The following is a 22,539-nucleotide window of genomic DNA, read 5'->3' as shown; positions in this document are numbered from 1 at the left end:
GTCACAGGTAGACAGGGCATTGAGTATAGAAGTTGTGAAGTTGTGTTGCAGTTGAACAGGACATTGGTGAGGCTGCACATGAAGTATTGTGTTCAATTTTGGTCACCTTGCTATGGGAAGGATGTTATTAAACTAGAAAGAGTGTATATGAAATTTACACGGAAGTTGCCTGACTCAACAGTCTGAGCTATAGGCAGAGGTTGGACAAGCTAGGACTTCTTTTATTTAGCATATCGGAGACTGAGGGGGGAATCTTATAGAAGTATATAAGGTCATGAGCGGCTTGGATAGAGTTGACAAATCGAGGACTAGAGTTTAAGGTTAGAGGAGAAAGAAGAAAAGGAAACCTGAAGGGCAACTGTTTTACACAGAGGGTGGTACGCATGTGGAATGAGCTGCCAACAGAAGTGGTTGAGGCAGGTACATTAACGACATTTAAAGGCATTTGGACAAATAAATGGTTAGGAAAAGTTTAGAAGGATATGGGCCAAGATGAAGGGAAATGGAGTTATCATGGATGGACATTTTGGACAGGTTTGGGCCATAGGGCCTGTCTCTGTGCTGTAGGACTCTGTGACTATTTGACTCTATGAGTCAGAGTATGGAGAAAAACAAAACTATAGGATCTTTATCTGAGCTCAAAGCATATATAACAAGTTAGAAATAAATGGGTATGATATGATTGCCATTAGAAAGACTTGGTTGTCGGCAGACCAAGGTTGCATATTGAATATTCAAAAGTATTTGACATTTCAAAAGGATAGAAACAAAGAAGAAATGTGGGGTAGCTCTGGTAATAATGGATGGGTTCAGCATAGAAGTGAGAAATGATCTTGACTGAAAAAGTTAATATGTAAAATCACTGGATAGAGATAAAAAGTAGCATGGAAAATAAGCTGCTGACAGATTTTGGTTTAATGTAGAACAGATAAAAAATCATGAAATTATGGGACTTTTAATGAAGGCATTGGAACAATATGAGTGATTTTAATCTTAGGTGAATCATATTGGCAAATATAGTTAGGGGTGGCATGGTGGCTCACCAGGATCCCAGGTTCAATTCCAGCCTCAGGAACTGTCTGTGTGGAGTTTGCATATTCTCCCTGTGTCTAAGCAGGTTTCCTCTGGATGCGCTGGCTTCCTTCCACAATCCAAAGATGTGCAGGTTAGGTGAATTGGCCATGCTAAATTGCCCATAGGGTTAGGTGCATTAGTCAGAGGGAAATGGTTTTGGGTGGCTTACTCTTCGGAGAGCTGAAGGCTTGTTTCCATGCTATATGGAATCTAATTTAGTCCTGAATTCACAATGAGTAATCAGATCAGTTTCTTAGAACAATGTGTTCTGAAACCAACCAGGGAAGAGGCTATTTCAGGCCTGATGTGTAATGGAATAGGATTGATCAATTATCTGAACTATACAGGATCCTTCATTCAAGAGTGGCATAATGAGAGATTTTCACATTTATTTTAAAGATGTAAAACTTGGGTGTGCAATTTGTCTCTTAAACTTAGAAGACAAAGTTGACAATATATTGACAACACCACCATTAAGTATCATGTATAGTGTCAATCATCTCATTAAAGGTGTGATATACTTACATGGGAAACAGTTTAGACATATTTCCTTCTATTGATTCCTGGCTGGGATGCTGGTCAAGTGGTCTGCTCTGTCTAGATACTGTGGAATTTCTTGAGAGTTGTTTGAGATACCTTCTTTCTGGATCATCAAGAATATTCTATCATTATTGTACACAATGGATAGATTAATGGCAGATATAAAGTGAGGTATTCACCAGAGAATTCCCAGTTTCTGACCTGCTCTTGTGGCCAAAATATTTATACAACAGATCCAATTCAATTTCCAGTCAATAGCAATCTCAAGAAGTAGGTGTGGGGGTTCCAGCAATAGTGCTGCTGAATGTCAAGGGGTGTTGATTAGATGCTCTTTTGTTGTAGGTGATCATTGAATGGCAGTTGTGAGGCATGAATATTACTTGCTATTTATTATATTTTTGGAGGATAAAAGATGCATGTCTGACCAGGAACTAGGGGCCACAATTTGAGAATAAAGTCTCTTTCATTTAAGACAAAAAAGGAAAAACACCTTCTTTCATATTTCTAAATTCTCTGTGGCAGAGAGCAGTGGAGACTGGATCATTGAAGACTGAGTTGGTCAGATTTTTTTTAAACTATGAGAGTCAAGGGATGTGGAGGCAGGCAAGAATTAAGGCCGCCATCAGATCAACTGTGATCTTATTAAATAGTAAAGCAAAATTGAGGGGCTTATTATTTTCATTCATCCCTAGGATTGGAGGATGGAAACCATTGACAGTTTCAGTCAAAACTACATTAATCTGAAGTTGAGTCTGGTGAGCGCAAGAGGAGAAAAGGTCGGTTTCATAAAACAGGTGAACTTGGAGTCGCATAGGAGATGAAAGATAAGGCACAGTGATGAGGGATAAAAACAGAAAATGCTGGAGATACTCAAGCTTGTCTAGCTGCATCTGTGGAGAGAAACAGAGTTTTAAGTTCAAATATGACTCGTCTTCACAGTGATGAGGGATTGGAGGAGTGTCTTCATAAAAGGAAATGCTGCCAGTTGAATTGAGGTGAAAGGTAAAAGTTGAGGCAGCATGATACCATATAGTGAGGCAAGGAAATCTATAAATGTTGTCCCTGATGTTGGGATAAATAGAGAAGGATTTTGTGAACAGAAGTATTTATTTGTGACAAGGGGAGTATTGTAATACTTGGATATTGACCAACGAAAAGTGGTAGTGAATAACTAGACCAAATGTTTACCAGATCTATACAAGTCTCTGCTCCTGGGAGTTATGTGAGATAGGAGTTGTACTGAGGAACAAAAGGGGTTGAAGACTATTTGGCAAGGTTGATGGCAAAAACAGGACAGCAGGAACTGATGAAAATCACAGGAAATCATAAAGAAATTAGCAATACTTTTGGGGTCAGGAGGTCTATGAATACTTGTCCCATCCTTGCCCACATTCCCAACACACACACTCTGCCTAGTCTCAGTATACCACGTTTGGCTTAAGTCAATGGAGTAGAAGCTGCTACCCAACTGACTGTGAGCTCTTGCCATTGGTCCACTTGCCTCATCTCTCCCTCTCTACCCCAGATCTGAATTGAACCTCAGGAAAAGATAACAACAAAAGAAAATTCTTGGCATCCTGGCACCTTTAATGGTCTGAGACTCTCAAATGCATTCACTCAAATACTCCAGCTCATCCACATCTACTTCCAGTCTGTGGAGCAGGAATTGTAGTCGCTTATCTGCAGCTGAACCCCTGATCCCTATTTTTGTAACCTCCAGATTCAAATGGTTTAATACTTTCCTGTCATATCTTTCCCTTCAAAAACCTCTACTGACTGTATCCTAATTTACACCAAATCCCATTTATTCAACGCCTAAAAATCGCCATGGATTTCAATCCAAAGTGCTGGATTTTCAGCGTTTACGTTAAATCGCTTTTTGAGCTTTACTCCTTCCTCTTCTACAGTCTTCCGCGCCATTAGCCCCCGTGAACGCTTCACTTCGGTGTAAACTCCAACTCTCTTTGCCCCTCCTTGCGCGGCCGTGCCTCCAATGATCACCCCTCAAACTCAGGAACGGGCCACGTCACCCTCAACACCCCTCTCGCCTTTAACACATTATAAAATAACCCTAAAACTCGGAGACTGCTGGAGAAACTCAGCAGCGTCTGCGGAGAGAGAAACTGAGTGAATGTTTCGAGTCCTGTTTGTGGCTCTTATGTTACAGATTTCCAACATCCGCAGTATTTTTTTTTGGGTTTTACATCCGCTCAAAGAAAAACAAACCTAAAACCTTTCACGAAGCAATTCTGGCCCGAGGTGGCCTGGGTGTGGAGGAGTGGCACTAAACTACTCCTCCTGACTCGAGTCCAAGTTCTGAAGGAGGTCCGCACTTTGCAGAGAAATTCTATTCCATAAAAGGCAAATTGAAGAAACTCTCGGGAGCGGGCTTTGGTATCGTGGGTGGAGAGACAGAGAGAGCACGATTCCTTCCGCATTCTCCCTGAGACCTGCTTTGGGGTGGGGAATGCTGCAGAAAGGGCGCTGCACCCTTTGCAAACCCCATACCCCCCACCGTGCCTGGCCGTGCACGAGCTGCCCGCTTCCCCGCACGCCCCCAATCCCCCCCACCCAGGCGCGCGTGCTGCCGCTGCTCCCGGGGGCGTGGGAAAGCGCGGCCGCGGCTGCAGTGCGCGCTGGCGTCAGGCGATGGAGGAGGCGCTGGTTTGTGCTCGGGCTCAGAGCGGCGGCCGCTTGAGCGGCTTTGACTATATTTGGTCAAAGTGAGGGAGGGAGCGAGCGTGCGCCTGTTTCCGGGTTGCTGTGCCTCCACCCTGTCTGTGAATCCTGCAGGCAGGCAAGCTACAGATAGAGCCGGAGCTGTGTCCGGACCAGGTTTATATATCTTTGGGGAGGGGAGTTTGGTTGAGTGCCCCTGTGTACACCAGCGCCAGGTCTGTCTATCTATCCGTCCGTCTGTGTGCGTGCAGCTCAGCGAGCGGAGATGCCTTACGAACTGGGTAAGTGTTTTTGCAGGGCGGGTACGGACCGGCCCCAGGGCTTCCTCTTCCTCCCTGTAACAGTGGCTCTGCTACTCAGAGCCTTGAGGTGGCAGTGAGCGGGGCATTTGGGGCTGACCTCAGCCCGTGTCTCAGGGCTGGGCCTGGGGTTCCCATGGGAGAGAAGTAAACGTGAAGATGGAGCCTCGCTCATTCCCTTTCTCGCCCCACGCCCTCCCTCCCTCTGCCCTTCCTCCCTCCCTCTGCCCTTCCTCTTTTTTTTTGTAGAATTTACCTATCTCCTAGATATGTTCAAACTTGATAGTATGTTTCAGTCGCCTGTAGGGTTTCTGCTAATTCTAGAGGAACTAAACGGAAAGGGCGGATCTTTTCGATTGGTCAGCAAATTCAATAAACTGGGATTAGGGAGTTAACAAGTGTCTTTCTCTCTTCCAATTATACATATGTATTGAATCTGTTTGGCAACCTGAAATATATTCGAAAGGCGCATCTCCCGAGAATAGTTGCGTATTTAAGTGAGATATTCAACAGATAATTTGAGATCGCTTCTCATCTGATCGTTTTGCGGATTAAAGTTCATGCAATGGAGCCTGCTACCTTTTTATTATAGACGTGCCTTGCTGAGAAATGTGTTTTTTTTAGTAGAAGTGCACTTGTCCAGTAAAATGTTTCGTCAATCAAATTCAGAAACCATTCATTTTGAGTAAAACTATCCCAGAAAATGTTTCGAACTGTTGAATCATGTTTCCTTTTGCTTATAGTGTTAATTTGTACTCATTCCTTCTGTTATTTCTATTTGTGTTTACTGTTCGACTACAAATTAGCATTTCGAATCGTATAGATAACTTGTCACATGCACTAACATGCCCTTTTGCAATTTTAGTCAGGAATGGGAATATTACAGACAGGACTTGCCTTAATTAGATGCCTGTCTAGATATTGTAAATACTTGTCTCAAAGTAAAAAGCAATGTAATGCCTACTTTTTTGGCACACATGGCATCAGTAATAATTTTACTTTGATAATTGATCCATTAATTGTAAAGTTACATTAAACTTTAATCACATCAACCAATTTAATCACTTCAACCTATTCCACAATTGAGTGAAATTGTGAACAAAACAGAAACTGCTGGAAAAGCTTATCATGTTTGGCAGCTTTTGTGAGGAGAAATTAGAGTTAATATTTCAGATCTGGTGACCCTTTCTGAGAACCAGCTGAAAAAGGGTCACTGGGCCCAAAACGTTCACTCTGATTTCTCTTCACAGATGCTTCCAGACCTGCTGAGCTTTTCCAGCAGCTTCTGCTTTCGATTTACAGCGTCTGCAGTCCTTTTTGATTTTTGAGTGAAATTGTGATTTGTTTCTTTCCTCACTCTTGAACTTGTAACTTGACATTCCCAATGCCACCATCACAGTCTGTAGATTCAAGAAGGCAGCCACCAACTCTAACTGGAGAAAGGGAAGCATGTGTTGTCTTAAGAGTAATCCACTTGTTTTTTTTTTTAATGTTAATTTAGTTGACAGCAAACTATTTATGTGGATGTTCTACAACTTCAATTCAACTGCATTGCAACTGTAACTGGTTAGGACATGCTTTTTTTTTCTAATCACATCAAAATGGACTGCATTTACTATGTGTTACTGTCTTCCAAACCGGAATGTTTTATTCTCCGGTATACTGTTGAATATTTGTTCTATAAGTAAATTTTATTGTTAATGTTTGTGCACGTTTAAAGTTGTTTGCTTTTAAAAATAAGAAATTTTAATGTGTATCTGTGTTCACCACTAGCCAAAACCTAGCCAATATAAGAAATGTTCTTTCTAATTTTGTATCCTTTAACTATTAGTATATCTGTGTAATTTAGACATTTAATAGTCTCTGATTTTTCAAGTTTAAATCCCTACTGAAATAAGTTTGATCATTCAATTCTCACATTTCCTTATACTTTGCTTTCAAATTCAGTAACTAGTCTACAAGTGTATGAATGGAAACTAATCTGTAATATCCCAACAGGAACACAGTCTCAGCTTAAAGCTCATTGGATGCATAAGATCCTGGAGATTCATTTTTAAAAGATATTTTAAGAACAATTTCTGAAAAGGGGATCTAACTAACAATAATACTGCATTTGTGCTCAAATGCTACAAACCATCCACATTATGTAACTGCTACAGTTACAGTGCTATCCTTGCAGTACACAAATCATATTTGCTCTCAATACTTTACAAATGATTGGAACTGTGGGCTGACAAATCCATGGCTCCAGATGGTTTTTGTTTTGGGTCTTGTAAAAAGTAGCCAGTGAGATAGTTGATTATTGGTATTAATTTTCCAAAATTTCCAAGATTCATTGATGGTTACCTGAAGTTGGAAAGTAGCAAATGTGACACCTTTATTCAAAAAGGAGGGGGACAGAAAGCAGGAATCTACAGGCTGGTTAGTTTAACTTCTGTTATGGTGAATATAAACTCTAATAAAGAGTTTATAGCAGTGCTGTTGGAAAAGTAGGCAGAGTAATAATGTTCAACCAATTCATTGCAGATGTTTGAGGTAACCACTTGTTCTGTGGACAAAACAGAACTACTGGATATGTTGAACGTAGGTTTCCAGAATGATGTGACACCTTGTCAAATGCAAAGGTTCTTGTGGGAAGTAAAAGTTAATGGTATATATGATAGATATGCTGGCAAATGGAAAACAGAAGGCATAATTGGGTCATTTCTAAATAGCAAGATGTAACGATTTCTGTGCTACAGGGATCAGTGATGAGGCTTAAGCTTTTTGTAATTTGTAGAAATGATTTGGATGAAAGGATTGGAGGTATGGTTCCTGAATTTGCTGATGACACAATGTGTTTCAGTAGGAAGAATGAAAAAGAAAAATTATCTAATGGAGAGATTCCAAAGCTCTGATGGAAAATGATCTGGGTGACCTCATGCATGTATTGCAGAGGATTGATATGCTGGTACAGTGAGTAGTTAGGAAAGCTAATAGAATTTTATTGTTGCCATTAGAAATTGATACAGATATATGGAGGCTGTGTTTCAGGTACATGGTAATAGGCCACATCATGAGCATTGTGTACATTATTGATGGAAGTATGTAATTGCATTAGAAACAGTTAAGAGGTACATGGAAAGGTGAGTCAGGCTAGGCTTGTCTCTCCTGGAACTTTAGAGTAAGAGATGACTCAGTTGAAAGGTCTTGAGACTTGTCAGGGTGCATGTGCAAAGGAGCTTTCCCTGTGTGGACGAATCTAGAAAAATCTTTTGAAAAACAAGGGTTGTCTTTTCTCTTGTTAAAACTTTGGAACACTGCTTCCACTGCCTTTTTGAGGGAGAGTCTTTAAATATTTTGAAAGCAGAGGTAGATTTATGATAAGGGGATGAAAATTTATTGGGTGAGTAGGAATCAGATCCACCATGATCTCACTACATGACGTGGGCACAAGAATTGACAGTATGGGTTCAATTTCCACGCTAGCTGAGGTTACCATGAAGCGCTCTCCTTCTCAGCTTCTCCCTTTGCTTGAGTGTTATAACCATCATCAGTTTTCACTGAGAGCAGCCCCAAGAGCTAGTAGGACTATGGCAACTTTATCTTTAGTCATTTTGCATTATTCTGCTTTTAATGGGATAATAACCAAACTTCCATCACGTGTTTTGAAAATTGCAAACTTCCCTTCAACAATAAAGCCAATTTTGGAAGTATGTACACATTTAACCATCAGAGGCCTTTCCACTTTACGTGGATTGATGTTGCAAATATGTTACGTGAATATTTTCGGTTTTACTTCTTAAAAAGACTTGAGTGTATGGTATCCTATATGATTTAAGAATGTCCCAAAGTGCTTTATAACCAATTACATGAATTTGAAGTAAATTCACTAATATAGTAAGTGAGGCCACTAATTTGAACACAGGACCTCAAATATAGTGACAGATACATAGAAAATAGGAGCAAGAGTAGGCCATTTGACCCTTGGAGCCTGCTCTGGTATTCAATATGATTATGGCTGATCATCCAATTCCGTGCACTGTTGCTGCTTTTACCCCATACCATTTGATCCTTATGGTCCTAAGAACTATATCTAGCTCCTTCTTCAAAGGGTGGAAGAAATGATCACATCGTCTGCATTTAGCATGATGCTATGTGATCTTTAACATTCATCTAAAAAGGCAGGTGGCACCTCAGTTCAACATCTCTGAAAGATATTAACTTTGACACTGTAGCATACTCTTCTAGGCTGAAATGTCTGTAGCTTAAATGCTCAGGTTTTTGGAACAGACCCTGATCCCACAAACTTTTCAGTGAAGAAATGCAAGTACTATCACTGAACCACAGCTGATCAGCCACTAGAGGAAAATGAGGTTGCGTAACTTGAACACTCAAGTTCAAAGTGGAATTGGGAGGCATGGCTTGTATATAGATAGTGACTTATATCAGTTACAGTGCTTGGTGCACAATGCATGAATTTTTCATGAAGCCAGAGAGCGGTTATTATCTAGAATTTCTTAAATTGCTGTTAGATTAGTTACCTTTTTTTGTGATGTTGGCTGGAAGGTGAAAATTGCCAGACATCAGGCAAACAGCCACCTTCAAGTAGATTTTTAAGAAGTACATGGGACTTTTTGTCTGGAGGATGCTACCTGTGACCACATACCCATATGGTTATTTAATGTATGGTAATGAGATCAAGCCCAAATGTTTGGAGACTGAGAAGATTGTCATATCAGCCACACTGATGCAGGTCAACAGTTTTTCCAGAAATTAATGCTGTTCTCGTATAATAAGGCTGAACACACAGGATAAAATACTTCCCTGTTTATATAGGTGAATAGGTTGATGACTTATGATTTTTCTTCTCACCCAAACTTAGTCATAAAGATGTACAGCATGGAAACAGATCCTTCAGTCCAACACGTCCGTGCCAACCACATATCCTAAATTAATCATCCCATTTGCCTGCAGTTGGCCCATATCCCTCTTAAACCCTTCCTACTCATGTACCCAAACGATGCCTTTTAAATGTTGTAATTGTACCAGCTCATTCCATACATGCACCACCCTCTGCATGAAAACGTTGCTCCCTAGGTCCCTTTTATATCTTTTCTCCCTCTAGTTCTGGACTTCCCCCAACCCAGAGGAAAAAACCTTGTCTATTTACCCTGTCCATGCCCCTCATGATTTTATAAACCTCTATAAGGTCACCCCTCAGCCTCCCTATAGCTCAAACCTTCCAACTCTGGCAACATCCTTGTAAATCTTTCCCAAACCCTACCAAGTTTTACAATATCCTTTCTATAGGAGGGAAACCAGAATTGCACACAGTATTTCAAAAGCAGCCTAACCAGTATCCTGTACAACAGCAATATGACCTCCCAACTGCGATACTCAATGCTCTGTCCAATTAAGGAAAGTATACTTAACGCCACCTTCACTATCCTAACTACGTGTAACTCTACTTTCAAGGAACTATGAACCTGCATTCCAAGGTCTCTTTGTTCAGCAGCACTCCCCAAGACCTTACCATTAGGTGTATAAGACCTGGCCTGATTTACCTTACCAAAATGCAGCACCTCACGTTTATCTAATTCTAACAAGCATTTTCTTTTTTTCAGTTTGAAGACTGTAACATCTTGGGGAATAAATGGAGAACATTATTTCCCAATATTTCCGTCTGCCAAATGTTTTATATTAAAATTGAGATTCTAATCTTAGCATTTCAGGTACAGTAAAGGACAGTCTTGCATGAATTTTAAAGTATTGCATCTGTCTCAGTCCTTTTCTTCTTTCTCAACAGCCAAAGTGTTTGCTTGTCTTCCTCAAATGGAAAGAGGTGTTTCAAAGGTCCTTGGAGGTGATCCGAAAGGAATCAACTTTCTTTATACCAACAACAAAAGCGTCGTCATAAGGAACATTGATGTAATCGTTTTTTGCTTGTTTAATTTTCAGATATTTGCATATCTTTAAAAATTCAATGTCTTAAATGTTTTTGTCTTGTTTCAGCATCCAGAAATTGCTGATATTTACACTGAGCATGCTCATCAAGTTCAGGTTGCCCAGTATGCACCTAGTGGGTATTACATTGCCTCAGGAGGTATGTCAGTTGGACTACATTCAAAACTGTGATTGCATTAACCATTGTGTGCTGCATGCAAGGATTTCTTTCAGGCATGGTATTTGGAAAGTTTACCATTTCTGTAGACGTTCAGTCCATTTGTAGAAATTATGGCATTTTTAATGTTGAAGCTAGCCACAGTGATTCTTTGAGCAAAAAGAACATTTCATAATTAACCAAAATAATTTTGAGATACAATTAACATCCCATTTTTCCTTGATTCCGCATGATAGATATCTGTTAACCATTGTTTGAAATAGGTTGGTATGTTTGTAGTTACTGTCTCACTCTTTCTTTTGTGTGGAGTAATGTATTGCAGAGAAACAAAGGTCTGACAACATTTATATAATAATTGTATAATTTATTTTTTGAATAAATTGTTGGTAGCATAGAGGTTTTGTTTTCTGAAGTGAATTTTTGTAATTTGGAAATGAAATTGCTATGGTATATGGCAGAGTTCTGTTGTAGCGCTGTAGTACTGAGTCATAGAGTCACACAGCACGGAAACAGACCCTTTGGTCCAACCAGTCCATGCCAAACGTAATCGCAAACTAAACTAGTCCTACCTTCATGCTCCGGGCCCATGTCCCTGTAAACGTTTCCTATTAGTGTATCTATCCAAATGTCTTGCATGTAAGTGTACCCTCATCCACCACTTCCTGAGGAAGTTCATTCCACACATGAACCACCCTCAGTTTTTAAAAAAACTTACCTCCAGTCTTTTTAAATCTCTCCTCTCACCTTAAAAATGTGCCTCTTTAGTTTTGAAATTTTCCCAATGGAGGCAAAAGTAATTACCATTAACTCTATCTATACCTTATTATTTTGTAAACTTCTATCAAGTTGCCTCTCCATCTCCAACACTTCTGGGAAAATGTTCCAGCCTATCCAGCCTTTATAGCTCAAATCTTCCATGCCTGGTAATCCTCATAAATATCTTCTGAACTCTCTTCAGCTTGATCATATCCTTCCTATAACTGGGTGACCAGACTGGACACAGTATTCCAGAAGCGGCCTCAACAATGTCCTGTACAAGCTCAAAGTGACTTCCCAACTTCTATACTCAAAAAGATTGAGCAATGAAGGCAAGCGTGCCAAATGCCTTTTTAACCACCCTCTGTATATATGATGCAAACTTCAAAGATTTATGTACCTGCACCCTAGGTTCCTGTTCTACAACACTGCCCAAGTTTTCTTTATTTTATCCCTCTTTAGTTTCTGTGTGACTCCTCAGTCATCTACGCTTCATGTATCGCATTGATGAGCAATAGTACTGTATTGGGTCAATATTAAAAAATGGCTCTTCAGCTCAGTGGGAATAGTGCAAAATGATCTTGAAATCAACTCTTTTCCCCTCAAGCATTAAAATCCAAGTAAAATCTTGAATTATTTTACGTCTTTATAAAATGCATGTCCATACTTGCTGTGTCAATTTTTTTAAAAAGTCATTAAATCACTAAGTAACTAGCAGAATTGCTGTTGTGCTTTGCTTGTGAATGGTGTGCTAGTCAAGCAGGCTACTTTCTCCCGACTGGGATTTGAGTGAGTTAGAACTGCACTCATCGAGACAAGTGGAGAGAATTCCACCAAACTATTGACTTGTAAGTTGTGGATTAGCTTTGGGGAGATGGGAGGTATGTTACTTGCCACACAATCCCCACACTCCCCCCTGCATCTGTACCTGTCATATTTAAAAGATAATAGTGGATTCAATGATGGTGGTGTCAATGGATACCAGGGGGAGATGGTTTGATGGTCATTACCTGACACTTGCGTGGAGCAAATGTTATTTGCCCTGGGATCTAATGTCACTGTAATAGTAATTCAAAGACTTGTTAATGCTCTGACATGGGTTCAAATCTCACCATGGCAGCTGGTGGAATTTAAATTCAATTAGTAAATCTAGCAATATGAGCTAGTCTCATTAATAATTAATGTGGAAATTACCATTGTTGTAAAAACCAAACTGGTTTATTAATGTTCTTTTCGAGAAAAATCTGCCAGTCTTGTCTGCTCAGACCTATATGTGACTCTAGACCAATATGGTTGACTCTTAGCTACACCCCAGCAAGCTCATTCAGTTTATGGGCCATCGGGAATGAACACCAAATGCCTTTCTGGAAATGCCCACTCCATAATAGGAAAGGATAAAAAAGAACGGTTTTGGGAGCTTGTATGCTTCAGTATCTGAGGACCACCAAATTGTAGTAAACACCGTGCAGTCAACTAATCCCTAATTCTAACCTTTATGGTGCAAAGTTCATTGAAAGAGATGGTTTGGCCTAGGACATTACCCTGAGGAATGCCTGCAGTAATGTCCTAAGACTGAGATTATTGGCCTTTAGTAACCACAGTCATTTTTTGTATCAGAGGCTATGACTTCAATGAATGTACCTTTTTCCTCCATATTCAATTTGGCTAGGACTTCTTAATGTCACATGAAGTGCTGATCAATTACTGGAATGTGGTCAGATCCCATGTCCTTTGCAGTAACAGAGCTTTCAGTTGTTTCCTGATGTTACATAAGAGTGAACTAAATTGGTTGAAGACTGGACATCTCGGGAGGAGGCCAAGATGGATCATCCATTCAGTACTTGTTGAAAATATTTACCAGTGCTTTGGCATTGTTTCTTGCTTACATGTTGGACTTTTTAATCATTGAGGATGAAGAGATTTTTGGAACATGTTAGTTCAATTAGTTTTAATTGTCTACCACTATTCGTGATATTGGGACTGATCAAGTGTCAGATAATGATTCTACTGTTTGGGATTCACTTAATCCTGTGAACTCTCAACACTTTCACCCTTTTTAGGTGATATTGGTGCTGGTCATGGTAATTCAATTAAATTTATTAATCATTCTGCCAGCGACTATGGTGGGATTTGAGCCCTTTGGTTACTTCTCCACACGTTAGCTCTATGTCTCCCCCAAGGTACAGATGACCATGATTTAAAAGAAGAGCAAAGTAAATGCCAGAGACACTATTGGAGCAATAGTTTTGGATGTAAAAGAAATCTTGAATTGGTTTAGCTTAGGAAGGAAATCCATGAGCTCTAGAAGCTCCAAAGATTATGTGACCATAAATAATGAAGGCATGAATCTAACATTGTTTCCCATGAGCATGTGTGGAGAGAAGCAGAGAGCCTTTTCATCAGAATTGATGAAAGAATTTATATTGGGGTCCCAACTATCACTTTTTATTAATGACATAAGAGAGAAAACCACCTATTCAAAATTTGTGAATTACTGCAATGCAAGTGGCTTTGTGACCTCTATTACAAGCCAGTATTAGTAGATTAAATGGGCAAAAGTGTGGCAAATTGATACCATTGTCAATAAATACCTCCTGTTAGATTGAAAATTAATAACGTTGGGTGCTTTCTAAATGTGAAAAAATAAAAATTGTTGCAAGACAATGGATGGCACGGTGGCTCAGTGGTTAGCACTGCTGTCTCACAGCGCCAGGGACCTGGGTTCAATTCCCACCTCTGGCAACTGTTTGTGGAGTTTGTACATTCTCCCCGTGCCTGCGTGGGTTTCCTCCCGGGTGCTCCGGTTTCCTCCCACAGTCTAAAGATGTGCAGGTTAGGTGAATTGGCCATGCTAAATTGCCCATAGTGTTAGGTGCAGGGGTAAATATAGGGGAATGGGTCTGGGTGGTTGCTCTTTGGAGGGTGTTGGTGTGGACTTGTTGGGCTGAAGGGCATGTTTCCACACTGTAGGAAATCTAATAACAATGATTCCCAAACCATTTTCTGATGTGACCGCATTTTCATGCCTCGGATTTTGAGAGATCTGACTAAGAATTTGGTGAGGGATTATTAAAGTTATTGAATGGAGGAAGGGTTTCTCCCTCTCTCTCTTTTTCGTCCACCACCTTCTGATTACTCCTTCCTTTCCTCCACCACCAGCTTCAGAGCTTCTGACCCCAAAAACTCATCATGTGAACCTACTCGCACTTGAAGAGCCTGTCCCTAGGGAATTTTGGGTCTAGATACATCATTAAAGTTATCATGATCAAGTACTGAAAAAGGAATGCTGGTATTTATAGCCATTAGAATAATAAAGCAAACTTATCCTTTAATTTTAAAAAAGTGCCTGGTCGTCTATGCTATGTTTGATTGCTGTATTTACACATCACTTAAAAAATTTTCTGTATTGTGACAGATGCTTCTGGAAAAATTCGAATTTGGGATACGACCCAAAAAGAACATCTACTGAAGTTTGAGTACCAACCCTTTGCAGGAGCAATCAAAGATATTTGTTGGTCAGGGGACAATCAAAAGATTGCTGCTGTTGGAAGAGGAAAGGAAATGTAAGTCCTCAAATTGTAAATGTTAGAACATGGCCTGTTGCATTCTTTAAGAATAGAAGGAAGAATTAGCGGTATCTCAAACATACCTAAAAATTTCCAACAGTGCTAGACTGGGTAATTGATAACCAAGGAGGCTGGAACCTGGAGTCACAGTCTAAGGAAATGTTGGCCATTTAGAACTGAGTTGAAAATAAATTTCTTTACTCAAAATGCTGAACCCATATAATTCTGTGCTACAGAAAGTGGCTGAGGTCAAAATGTTGAATGTTTTCAAGGACCCGTTGATACAGTCATTGTGGCTAAATGCATCAAAGGGTATAGGAAGAAAATGGGCACAAGATACTGAGTTGGGTGGTGAACAGTGATGATATTGAATCGCAGAGCAGATTCATTGGGCTGGCTGACCTATGTTTCTGTGTTACTATGTAGTCAAATGAATCAGTACTTTTGCTTAATATGTTTACTTTGTATGTGATAAATTAGTACTGTTCTTTCGATGGATAACAAATGACTTAACATGTTTTATGTACTTAAATAATCTGTATTTACTTCCTAATACATAAAAAAACCTACATTCCAAAAGAGTGTAATATCAGTTTTTGGAGAGAGAGAGAGACTGAACCGGAAACAAAGTTCTAACACTTCTTTTTAAAAGACAAAACCATTTCTCCAATTTCCAGTGCCTTTGCTCATCACCATACCCTGAATATCAATCTGAATATATTTGCATTTGCTGTCAATATTTCAGGTTTGCAGCATCTGCAATTTTTTTTTCCCCATTTTTAAGAATTCTTCCTATATATGGAAGCACTACATACAAAATTCGATTCGATGCTATCTTCCAGCATTGAAATTACAGTAGGATAGCATATTCCTATTACCAGTAAAACTACAGGTTTCAGTTTGCAGTTTAGGTTAGAGTTGAAGTTATTTATTTGTGATCACAAATTATTCTCAAAAGTTAGCATGGGCAAACATGTTCACATTTTACAGCCTGTACCCTGAAGAGCTACAATTTGTTTTCAAGTAATTAGTGGCTTGAGAATGTTTGAAATTAGCAAGCACATTGTGTTTCTTTGAGATTACTAATCAATATTGTTACTTTGATACTTATCTTAATGAGGTGCCACAGAATTTTACTGCTACCATTTAATTAAACAATGTATCATGGGCAGCAGTTAGCTGTGTAGCTGTAAATGGATCAAAATTTAGGAACATGTGCATATGGGACAAAAAAAGGAAGCGAATTCTGGATAGACCTATTACTTTGTCAAAAACATTGCATCTAAGCAACAAATTTAAACTAAACTCAACCTGATTAAATGGAAATCCTATCGCCCTACAAGAGTTGCATTCTATAATATTGAGTGGAGCTTTTACTATGTACCATAATAGGGCAATAAAGACAGCAGTTGAAACTTTATTGCTGGAACAGCACAGCAGGTCAGGCAGCATCCAGGGAACAGGAGATTCGACGTTTCGGGCACAGGCCCTTCTTCAGGAATCCCTGAAGAAGGGCCTGTGCCCGAAACGTCGAATCTCCTGTTCCCTGGATGCTGCCTGACCTGCTGTGCTGTTCCAGCAATAAAGTTTCAACTTTGATCTCCAGCATCTGCAGACCTCACTTTCTCCTCCAATAAAGACAGCAGAGTGTTTCTGTAAACAATTATGAAATATGGATGAAAATGCGTTCTGAAGTGTAAATTTAGTGGTGTTCTAGGTTTGGAAATGTAGTTCCCCTTTACCTTGGGGAAAAATAGTCACCAATTGATAGTTTTCGTTCTTTATACAGTGGTGCATTAAATAATTTTCTGAACCTGAGGTAATTGTCTTTTGAATGTTAAACTTGATGCAGTAGTTGAGAATAATGGTAATTACAGGGCACCCTAAACTTTGTTCTCAAATGTTTTAATGGGAAGTGCATTTCAGCCTTTCACCCAATTAAAAAGTAACCTTTTGATTTGCCACCACTTTTTCCATTAAATATTTAGATACAAAGATTACCCCCCTGGTTGAAAAATTGAATGTTTTGATGAGAGCTATTAATTTTTCCCCCATGTACGGGTGATTCCATTTTAATTCATGTTTCTTCGACATGAATTGCCTTTAACGTGAATGAAGAATTTAGACCGTTATTTGTAGAATGCAAACTTTCCTTACCTGTCAATGTTAAAGACATTGTATATATTTGTAATATGAGACAAATTAATAGATGTTAAATTTCTATATGATGATATGATTACAAATGACAATGGGATCAAATAATTTAAATGTAGAAATAATGGAAATGAAATAATGGAATTTTCATGCCTTGAAAATAAAGGATTGGATAAAGGCAGTGAGAAAGTATTTTAACTCCTAATCATAATTGGAGCCCAGAAAATTATTGAGTTTTGTTTATAAAGCCATAAAATGGTTACACACAAGCCATTTAGCTCAGCCTGCATTTTAGCTATTTGCAGAAGTAAATCTGCCGATTCCACTTCTCTATCCATGTCGTCCCCACAACCGTGCAGTTTTTTTTTGGTGGGGTGCCTATTCAGTTCTCTGTTGAAAACCATAACTGATACTACCTCCTTGCAGGTAGTATTGTTGAACAAAACATATGTTATGAAAGTAAGTAGGACTTTTATTACATTTAACATGGAGGATTTTAACTTTATAGGTCGGGCAAACAATGTTCAGAATCATGGAAGATACTTTCACAGAACATGTTCTCTCTCCAGTGTAGATTCGTAACTTTGAGGGGACTGTGAATAATATATTCACATTTGCTCATGATATAAAGTTGGCTGGGAAAGTAAATGGTGAAGACGTGACTTCACTTAGGCAGGCAGAGTGAATGGACAATAATGTGACAGATGGAATGCATTGTAACTGAATGTGAAGTTATCTGGATAAAAATGCAGGATATTGAAAGTCAGAAGTTCCTCTTTGTGACCTTGGACCTGAAACAGCAAGTTAATATGCAGGTGCTGTAAGCTATTAGGAAGCTGAATGTTTTATTAACTTTATAACAGAAGATTGAGTGTAGAAGTAAGTCTTTCCATAATCATGCAAAGAATCAGTGTGACAACCCCTGGAGTACAAGGCTGGTTTAATCTGGTCACATAAGGAATAATCTGCTTGCTTCAGAGTACAGTACCTGTTCCCACTGGACTTATTCTTGGGAAGAGGGAATTGTTCTATGGCAACATATTTAAATACACTAACTCTGTATTGCCTGAAGTTTAGAAAATGATAGATGAACTAATTGAAGCATACAATACAAATCCTGAAGGGGCTTGATAAGGTAGGTGCAGAGTTCCCTGCCTGGGAAATCCACAGGTGTGGGTTTACAGATTCAAGGAGCTAACTATTGTGAATTTTTTTTACTGCTCTCCAGAATGATGTGAATATTCAGTTGTTAATTATGTTTAAGATAGAGGTTGATAAATGTAGCTAACTTTGTAAAGTAGTACTTCAGAGATAGCACATTGTTATTGGTATGCAAGTGAAAATTGACTCTCCCATCTATGAATGATGCTATTGACAAGAATGTATGGGTGTCAAGCTGAATAAGAATAGAGTCTCGCAAATGCCAGAAGTGGCATTAGGGCAGAATAGGAGAAACCATTACAGAAGCTGTGCAGACTTTGTAGAAACAAAACGAATGAAAGCTAGCTGTGTCAGCACTATGGCAAAGTATTTCACATGTACTATTTCCACTCATTGTATAAAACTATTTATGTTTGAATCATTACAGATTTGGAGCGGTCTTCCAGTGGGACACAGGAACCTCTGTAGGATCAATTACTGGCCACAGTAAAGTTATAAACAGCATAGCTTTTAAGCCAAATCGACCGTTTCGTGTTGTGACTGGTAGTGATGATTACACCTGCGTGTTCTTTGAAGCACTTCCTGTAAAGTTCAAGTTTACAATAAACGTAAGCAACCTATTAAGCTTTCAGTGCTGTTGAGGAATGCTGTAATAAACAGACCAGTTTTGTGCTATGCAGTCAAGAGATATATTGCAAATAATGACTCTACTATTATATACACTTGCTAAATTTTAACCATTTCTAGTTATTTACTGGAATAATTTATATTCATGTTAATTTTCTTGCACCAAGGATTGGTGCTGGGTCCACTGCTTTTCATCATTTTACATAAATGGTTTGGATGTGAACATAAATATTGTTAGTAAGTTTGAAAAATTTACACCAAAATTGGAGTCGAGAGTGTGGTGCTGGAAAAGCGTAGCAGGTCAGGCAGCATCTGAGGAGCAGGAAAATTGACGTTTTAGGCAAAAGGCCTTCATCAGGAACGAGGCTGGAAGCCTCCGTGGAGAGAGAAATGGGGAGGGGGTGGGGCTGAGGGGAAGGTAAAAGCAAGGACTGCAGATGCTGGAAACCAGATTCTAGATTAGAGTGGTGCTGGAAAAGCACAGCAGTTCAGGCAGCATCCGAGGAGCAGGAAAATCGATGTTTCGGGCAAAAGTCCTTCATCAGGAATAGTGGGGAAGGTAGCTGAGTACGCAATAAGCGGATGGAAGTGGGAGCAAAGGTGAAAGGGGAGATTAGAGTGGAGAGAAGATGGGCGGGTAGGGCTGAGACAGGAAGTTTGGAAGTAGGATAAGGTTGAGGGGAGGGAAAATGAGGAAACTGGTGAAATCCACATTGATGCAGTGGGATTGGAGGGTCCCAAGGCGGAAGATGAGGTGTTCTTCCTCCAGGTGTTGGGTGGTAAAGGAGTGGCAATGGAGGAGGCTCAGAACCTGCATGTCCTCAGCGGAGTAGGAGGGGGAGTTGAAATGTTGGGCACAAGGTGGTGGGGTTGGTTGGCAGTATAGTGGGTAACGAAGAAGGTTACCTCAGCGTACAATGGGATCTTGATCGGATGGGCAAATGAGCTGAGGAACGGCAGATGGAGTTTAATTTAGATAAATGTGAGGTGTTGCCTTTTGGAAACGCAAATCGGGGCAGGACTTATACATTTAATGGTAAGATCCTAGGGAGTGTTGCTGAATAAAGAGACCTTTGAGTGTAGATTCATAGCTCCTTCAAAGTAGATTTGCAGGTAGATAGGATAGTGAAGAAGGCGTTTGGTATGCTTTCCCTTTATTGGTCAGAGTATTGAGTATAGGAGTTGGGAGGTCATGTTGCGGCGGTACAGGAGATTGGTTAGACCGCTTTTGGAAAATTGTGCAATCCTGGTCTCCCTCCTATTGGAATGATGTTGTGAAACTTGCAAGGGTTCAGAAAAGATTTACAACGTTGTTGCCAGGGTTGGAGGGTTTGAGCTATAGAGAGGCTGAACAGGTTGGGGCTGTTCCCCTGGAGCATCGGAGGCTGAAGGGTGACCTTACAGAGGTTTACAAAATCATGAGGGATGTGAATAGGGTAAATAAGTCTTTTCTCTGTGGTGGGAGAGTCCAGAACTAGAGAGAATAGGTTTTGGGTGAGAGGAAATATTAGAGACCTAAGGGGCAATTTTTTTCATGCAAAGGGTGGTATGTGTATGGTTGGAACTGTCAGAGGTGGTGGTGGTGGAGGGTGGTAGAATTACAACATTTAAAAGGCGTCTGGATGATTGAGAGGAATATGGGCTGGGTGCTGGCAAATGGGACTGGATTAATTTTAAATTATATCTGATCAGCATGGACCAGTTGGACCAAAGCATCTGTTTCCATGCTGTACATCTCAATGACCTTGTGTGATGAGTTGTCTAGAAAGTGCTTTGCTTGTTATATCCAGTGGTCATATATATTCAGTGCATCAAGTACATTGGAATCAGAAAAAATAAGATCAGAGAGCCGAGTTCAAAGGTCAATGTGCAAAAAACAGGGCTTCTACTCTTGGGGGACAGGCGTTGGTATTTGGGAATTATGGAGCTGTGATGTTGGGTGGTATTTGACTTGAACTGTCTGGGACAGTGTCTTGGTGAATTGTTTAACTAGGGTTTTAAAGAGGTCTTTGAACTAATAACTTAGTGAGAGGTGACGTCTTCAATGGAGGGGAGGGTTTGAAAGTTATAAGAGTAACAACTGCGCAATGAAAACAAGGAGATGAAGCATGACGGCCACTACTAAATTGGATCAAGGTAGGAGAAATGGTGGCAAGTCGATTAAAAGACTTTCTCAAAATGCATGCATTTTTAAAAAAAAGTTCATCTATTTTTGCAATTAGCCTGTTCAGCAATCTTATTACACGCCCCTCGAGCAGGTGGGAGTTGAACCTGGATTTCTCGGTTCAAGGGTAGGGGCATTTCCTCTGCACCACAAGAGGGCCCTGTAGAGCACTTGTACTGAGATGGATGATTGAACAGCACAAATGGGAATCATTGGGTACAATAGAATTGTTGCTATAAAAAATGGTTACAAAGGTGACTAACATTGGGATCTGCATATTCAAGAGTATTTGATTGAGGATGATCAGCCATGATCGTAATGAATGGTGGTGCAGGCTCGAAGGGAAGAATGGCTGCCTCCAGCACCTATTGTCTATTGAAATTTTAAAGGGATAGGCATAAAGAAAAGGGAGTAGCATTGTTAAAGCATAAGTTCAATACAACAGTGCAAAATCACTTAATTAGATGATGAAGTTGCTGATCAATTTGGGTGGGGGTAAGAAGTCACTGTAGGTAATATATAGGCTTCCAATCAACAGGTTCACATAGGACAGTATCTACATGAAGAAATAATAGTTTGTAAGAAAGGTCCTACAATAACTGTGGTGAATCTACCATCTAGAGTACACCTATCAATTTCTATTGGAAAACTCCAAATTATAATTATCTATTCAAGAAAGGAATAAGGCAAAAAGCAGGAAACTTTAGGCCAAAATTCACTATTGAAGAAATAGCAGCAAGGCATCTGGAAGACCAGATATAATCAAGCAGAGCCAACCTAACTTTATGAAAATTTGACACAACTTTGGAGGAGTTAATAGGCAGAGTGAATTAATGGTAACTTGCAGGTGCAAGTGTATTTGGATTTCCAAATTGGAAATGATAATCTGTTTTCTAATAGGACATTATACCAGACAAAAGTTTATGGTGGTGGGATTAATACATTAGTGTGGACAGAGCATTGGCTGACTATCCAAAATCAGTCAGGATAAGATAGTCCATTTAAGTTTGCTAAATTGTAACTAGTGGAATGCCACATGGATCAGTGCTCGAGCCTCAACTATTTGCAGTTTATTATAGTTGCTTTATAAAGTGACTTCTAATATTACAGCCAAATTTAGTATAAAGGTCAGAAAGCAAGTTGTGAAGAGGGGACCGTGTACAGAGTTAGATTCAGTAGATTTTAATGTGGAAAAATTAGGTCCTGCTTTGGGACAAATAGAAAAGCAGAGGCTTTTTTTAAAAAACGTTGGGAGACCAAGTTATTTGGTACAATGGGATTTATGTACACTGTTCTTGTACACCAGTCTCAAAGTTAAGATGTGTGGAGGCAGTAAGGAATTGGAAGGCAAATGGCATGTTGCCTTTTCTTGCAAGGGAAGTGGTTGAAGTATAAAGTAGGAACGTCTTGCTACCT

At 39.7% G+C, this 22,539-nt stretch overlaps 1 protein-coding gene across 1 annotated transcript in view; it reads left to right on the top strand.

Annotated features, from left to right (window-relative positions):
* The first annotated feature begins 4,360 nt into the window (after positions 1-4,360).
* Positions 4,361-22,539, top strand: part of wdr1 (WD repeat domain 1) — a 53,173-nt gene continuing 34,994 nt past the window's right edge. The window contains exons 1-5 of the mRNA XM_087986479.1: positions 4,361-4,574; positions 10,381-10,502; positions 10,587-10,677; positions 14,867-15,014; positions 18,760-18,940. Coding sequence (XP_087842605.1) covers positions 4,559-4,574; positions 10,381-10,502; positions 10,587-10,677; positions 14,867-15,014; positions 18,760-18,940 — 558 coding nt within the window. The 5' untranslated portion in view covers positions 4,361-4,558. The remainder of the gene's footprint in view (positions 4,575-10,380; positions 10,503-10,586; positions 10,678-14,866; positions 15,015-18,759; positions 18,941-22,539) is intronic.

This window comes from Chiloscyllium plagiosum, unplaced genomic scaffold (assembly GCF_037043375.1).
Source record: "Chiloscyllium plagiosum isolate Xiang-an unplaced genomic scaffold, Cpla_swu_hap1 HiC_scaffold_1, whole genome shotgun sequence".
Lineage (NCBI taxonomy): Eukaryota > Metazoa > Chordata > Chondrichthyes > Orectolobiformes > Hemiscylliidae > Chiloscyllium > Chiloscyllium plagiosum.
The sequence above is the reverse complement of the archived record's forward strand: the minus strand, read 5'-3'. Positions and strand labels throughout refer to the sequence as shown.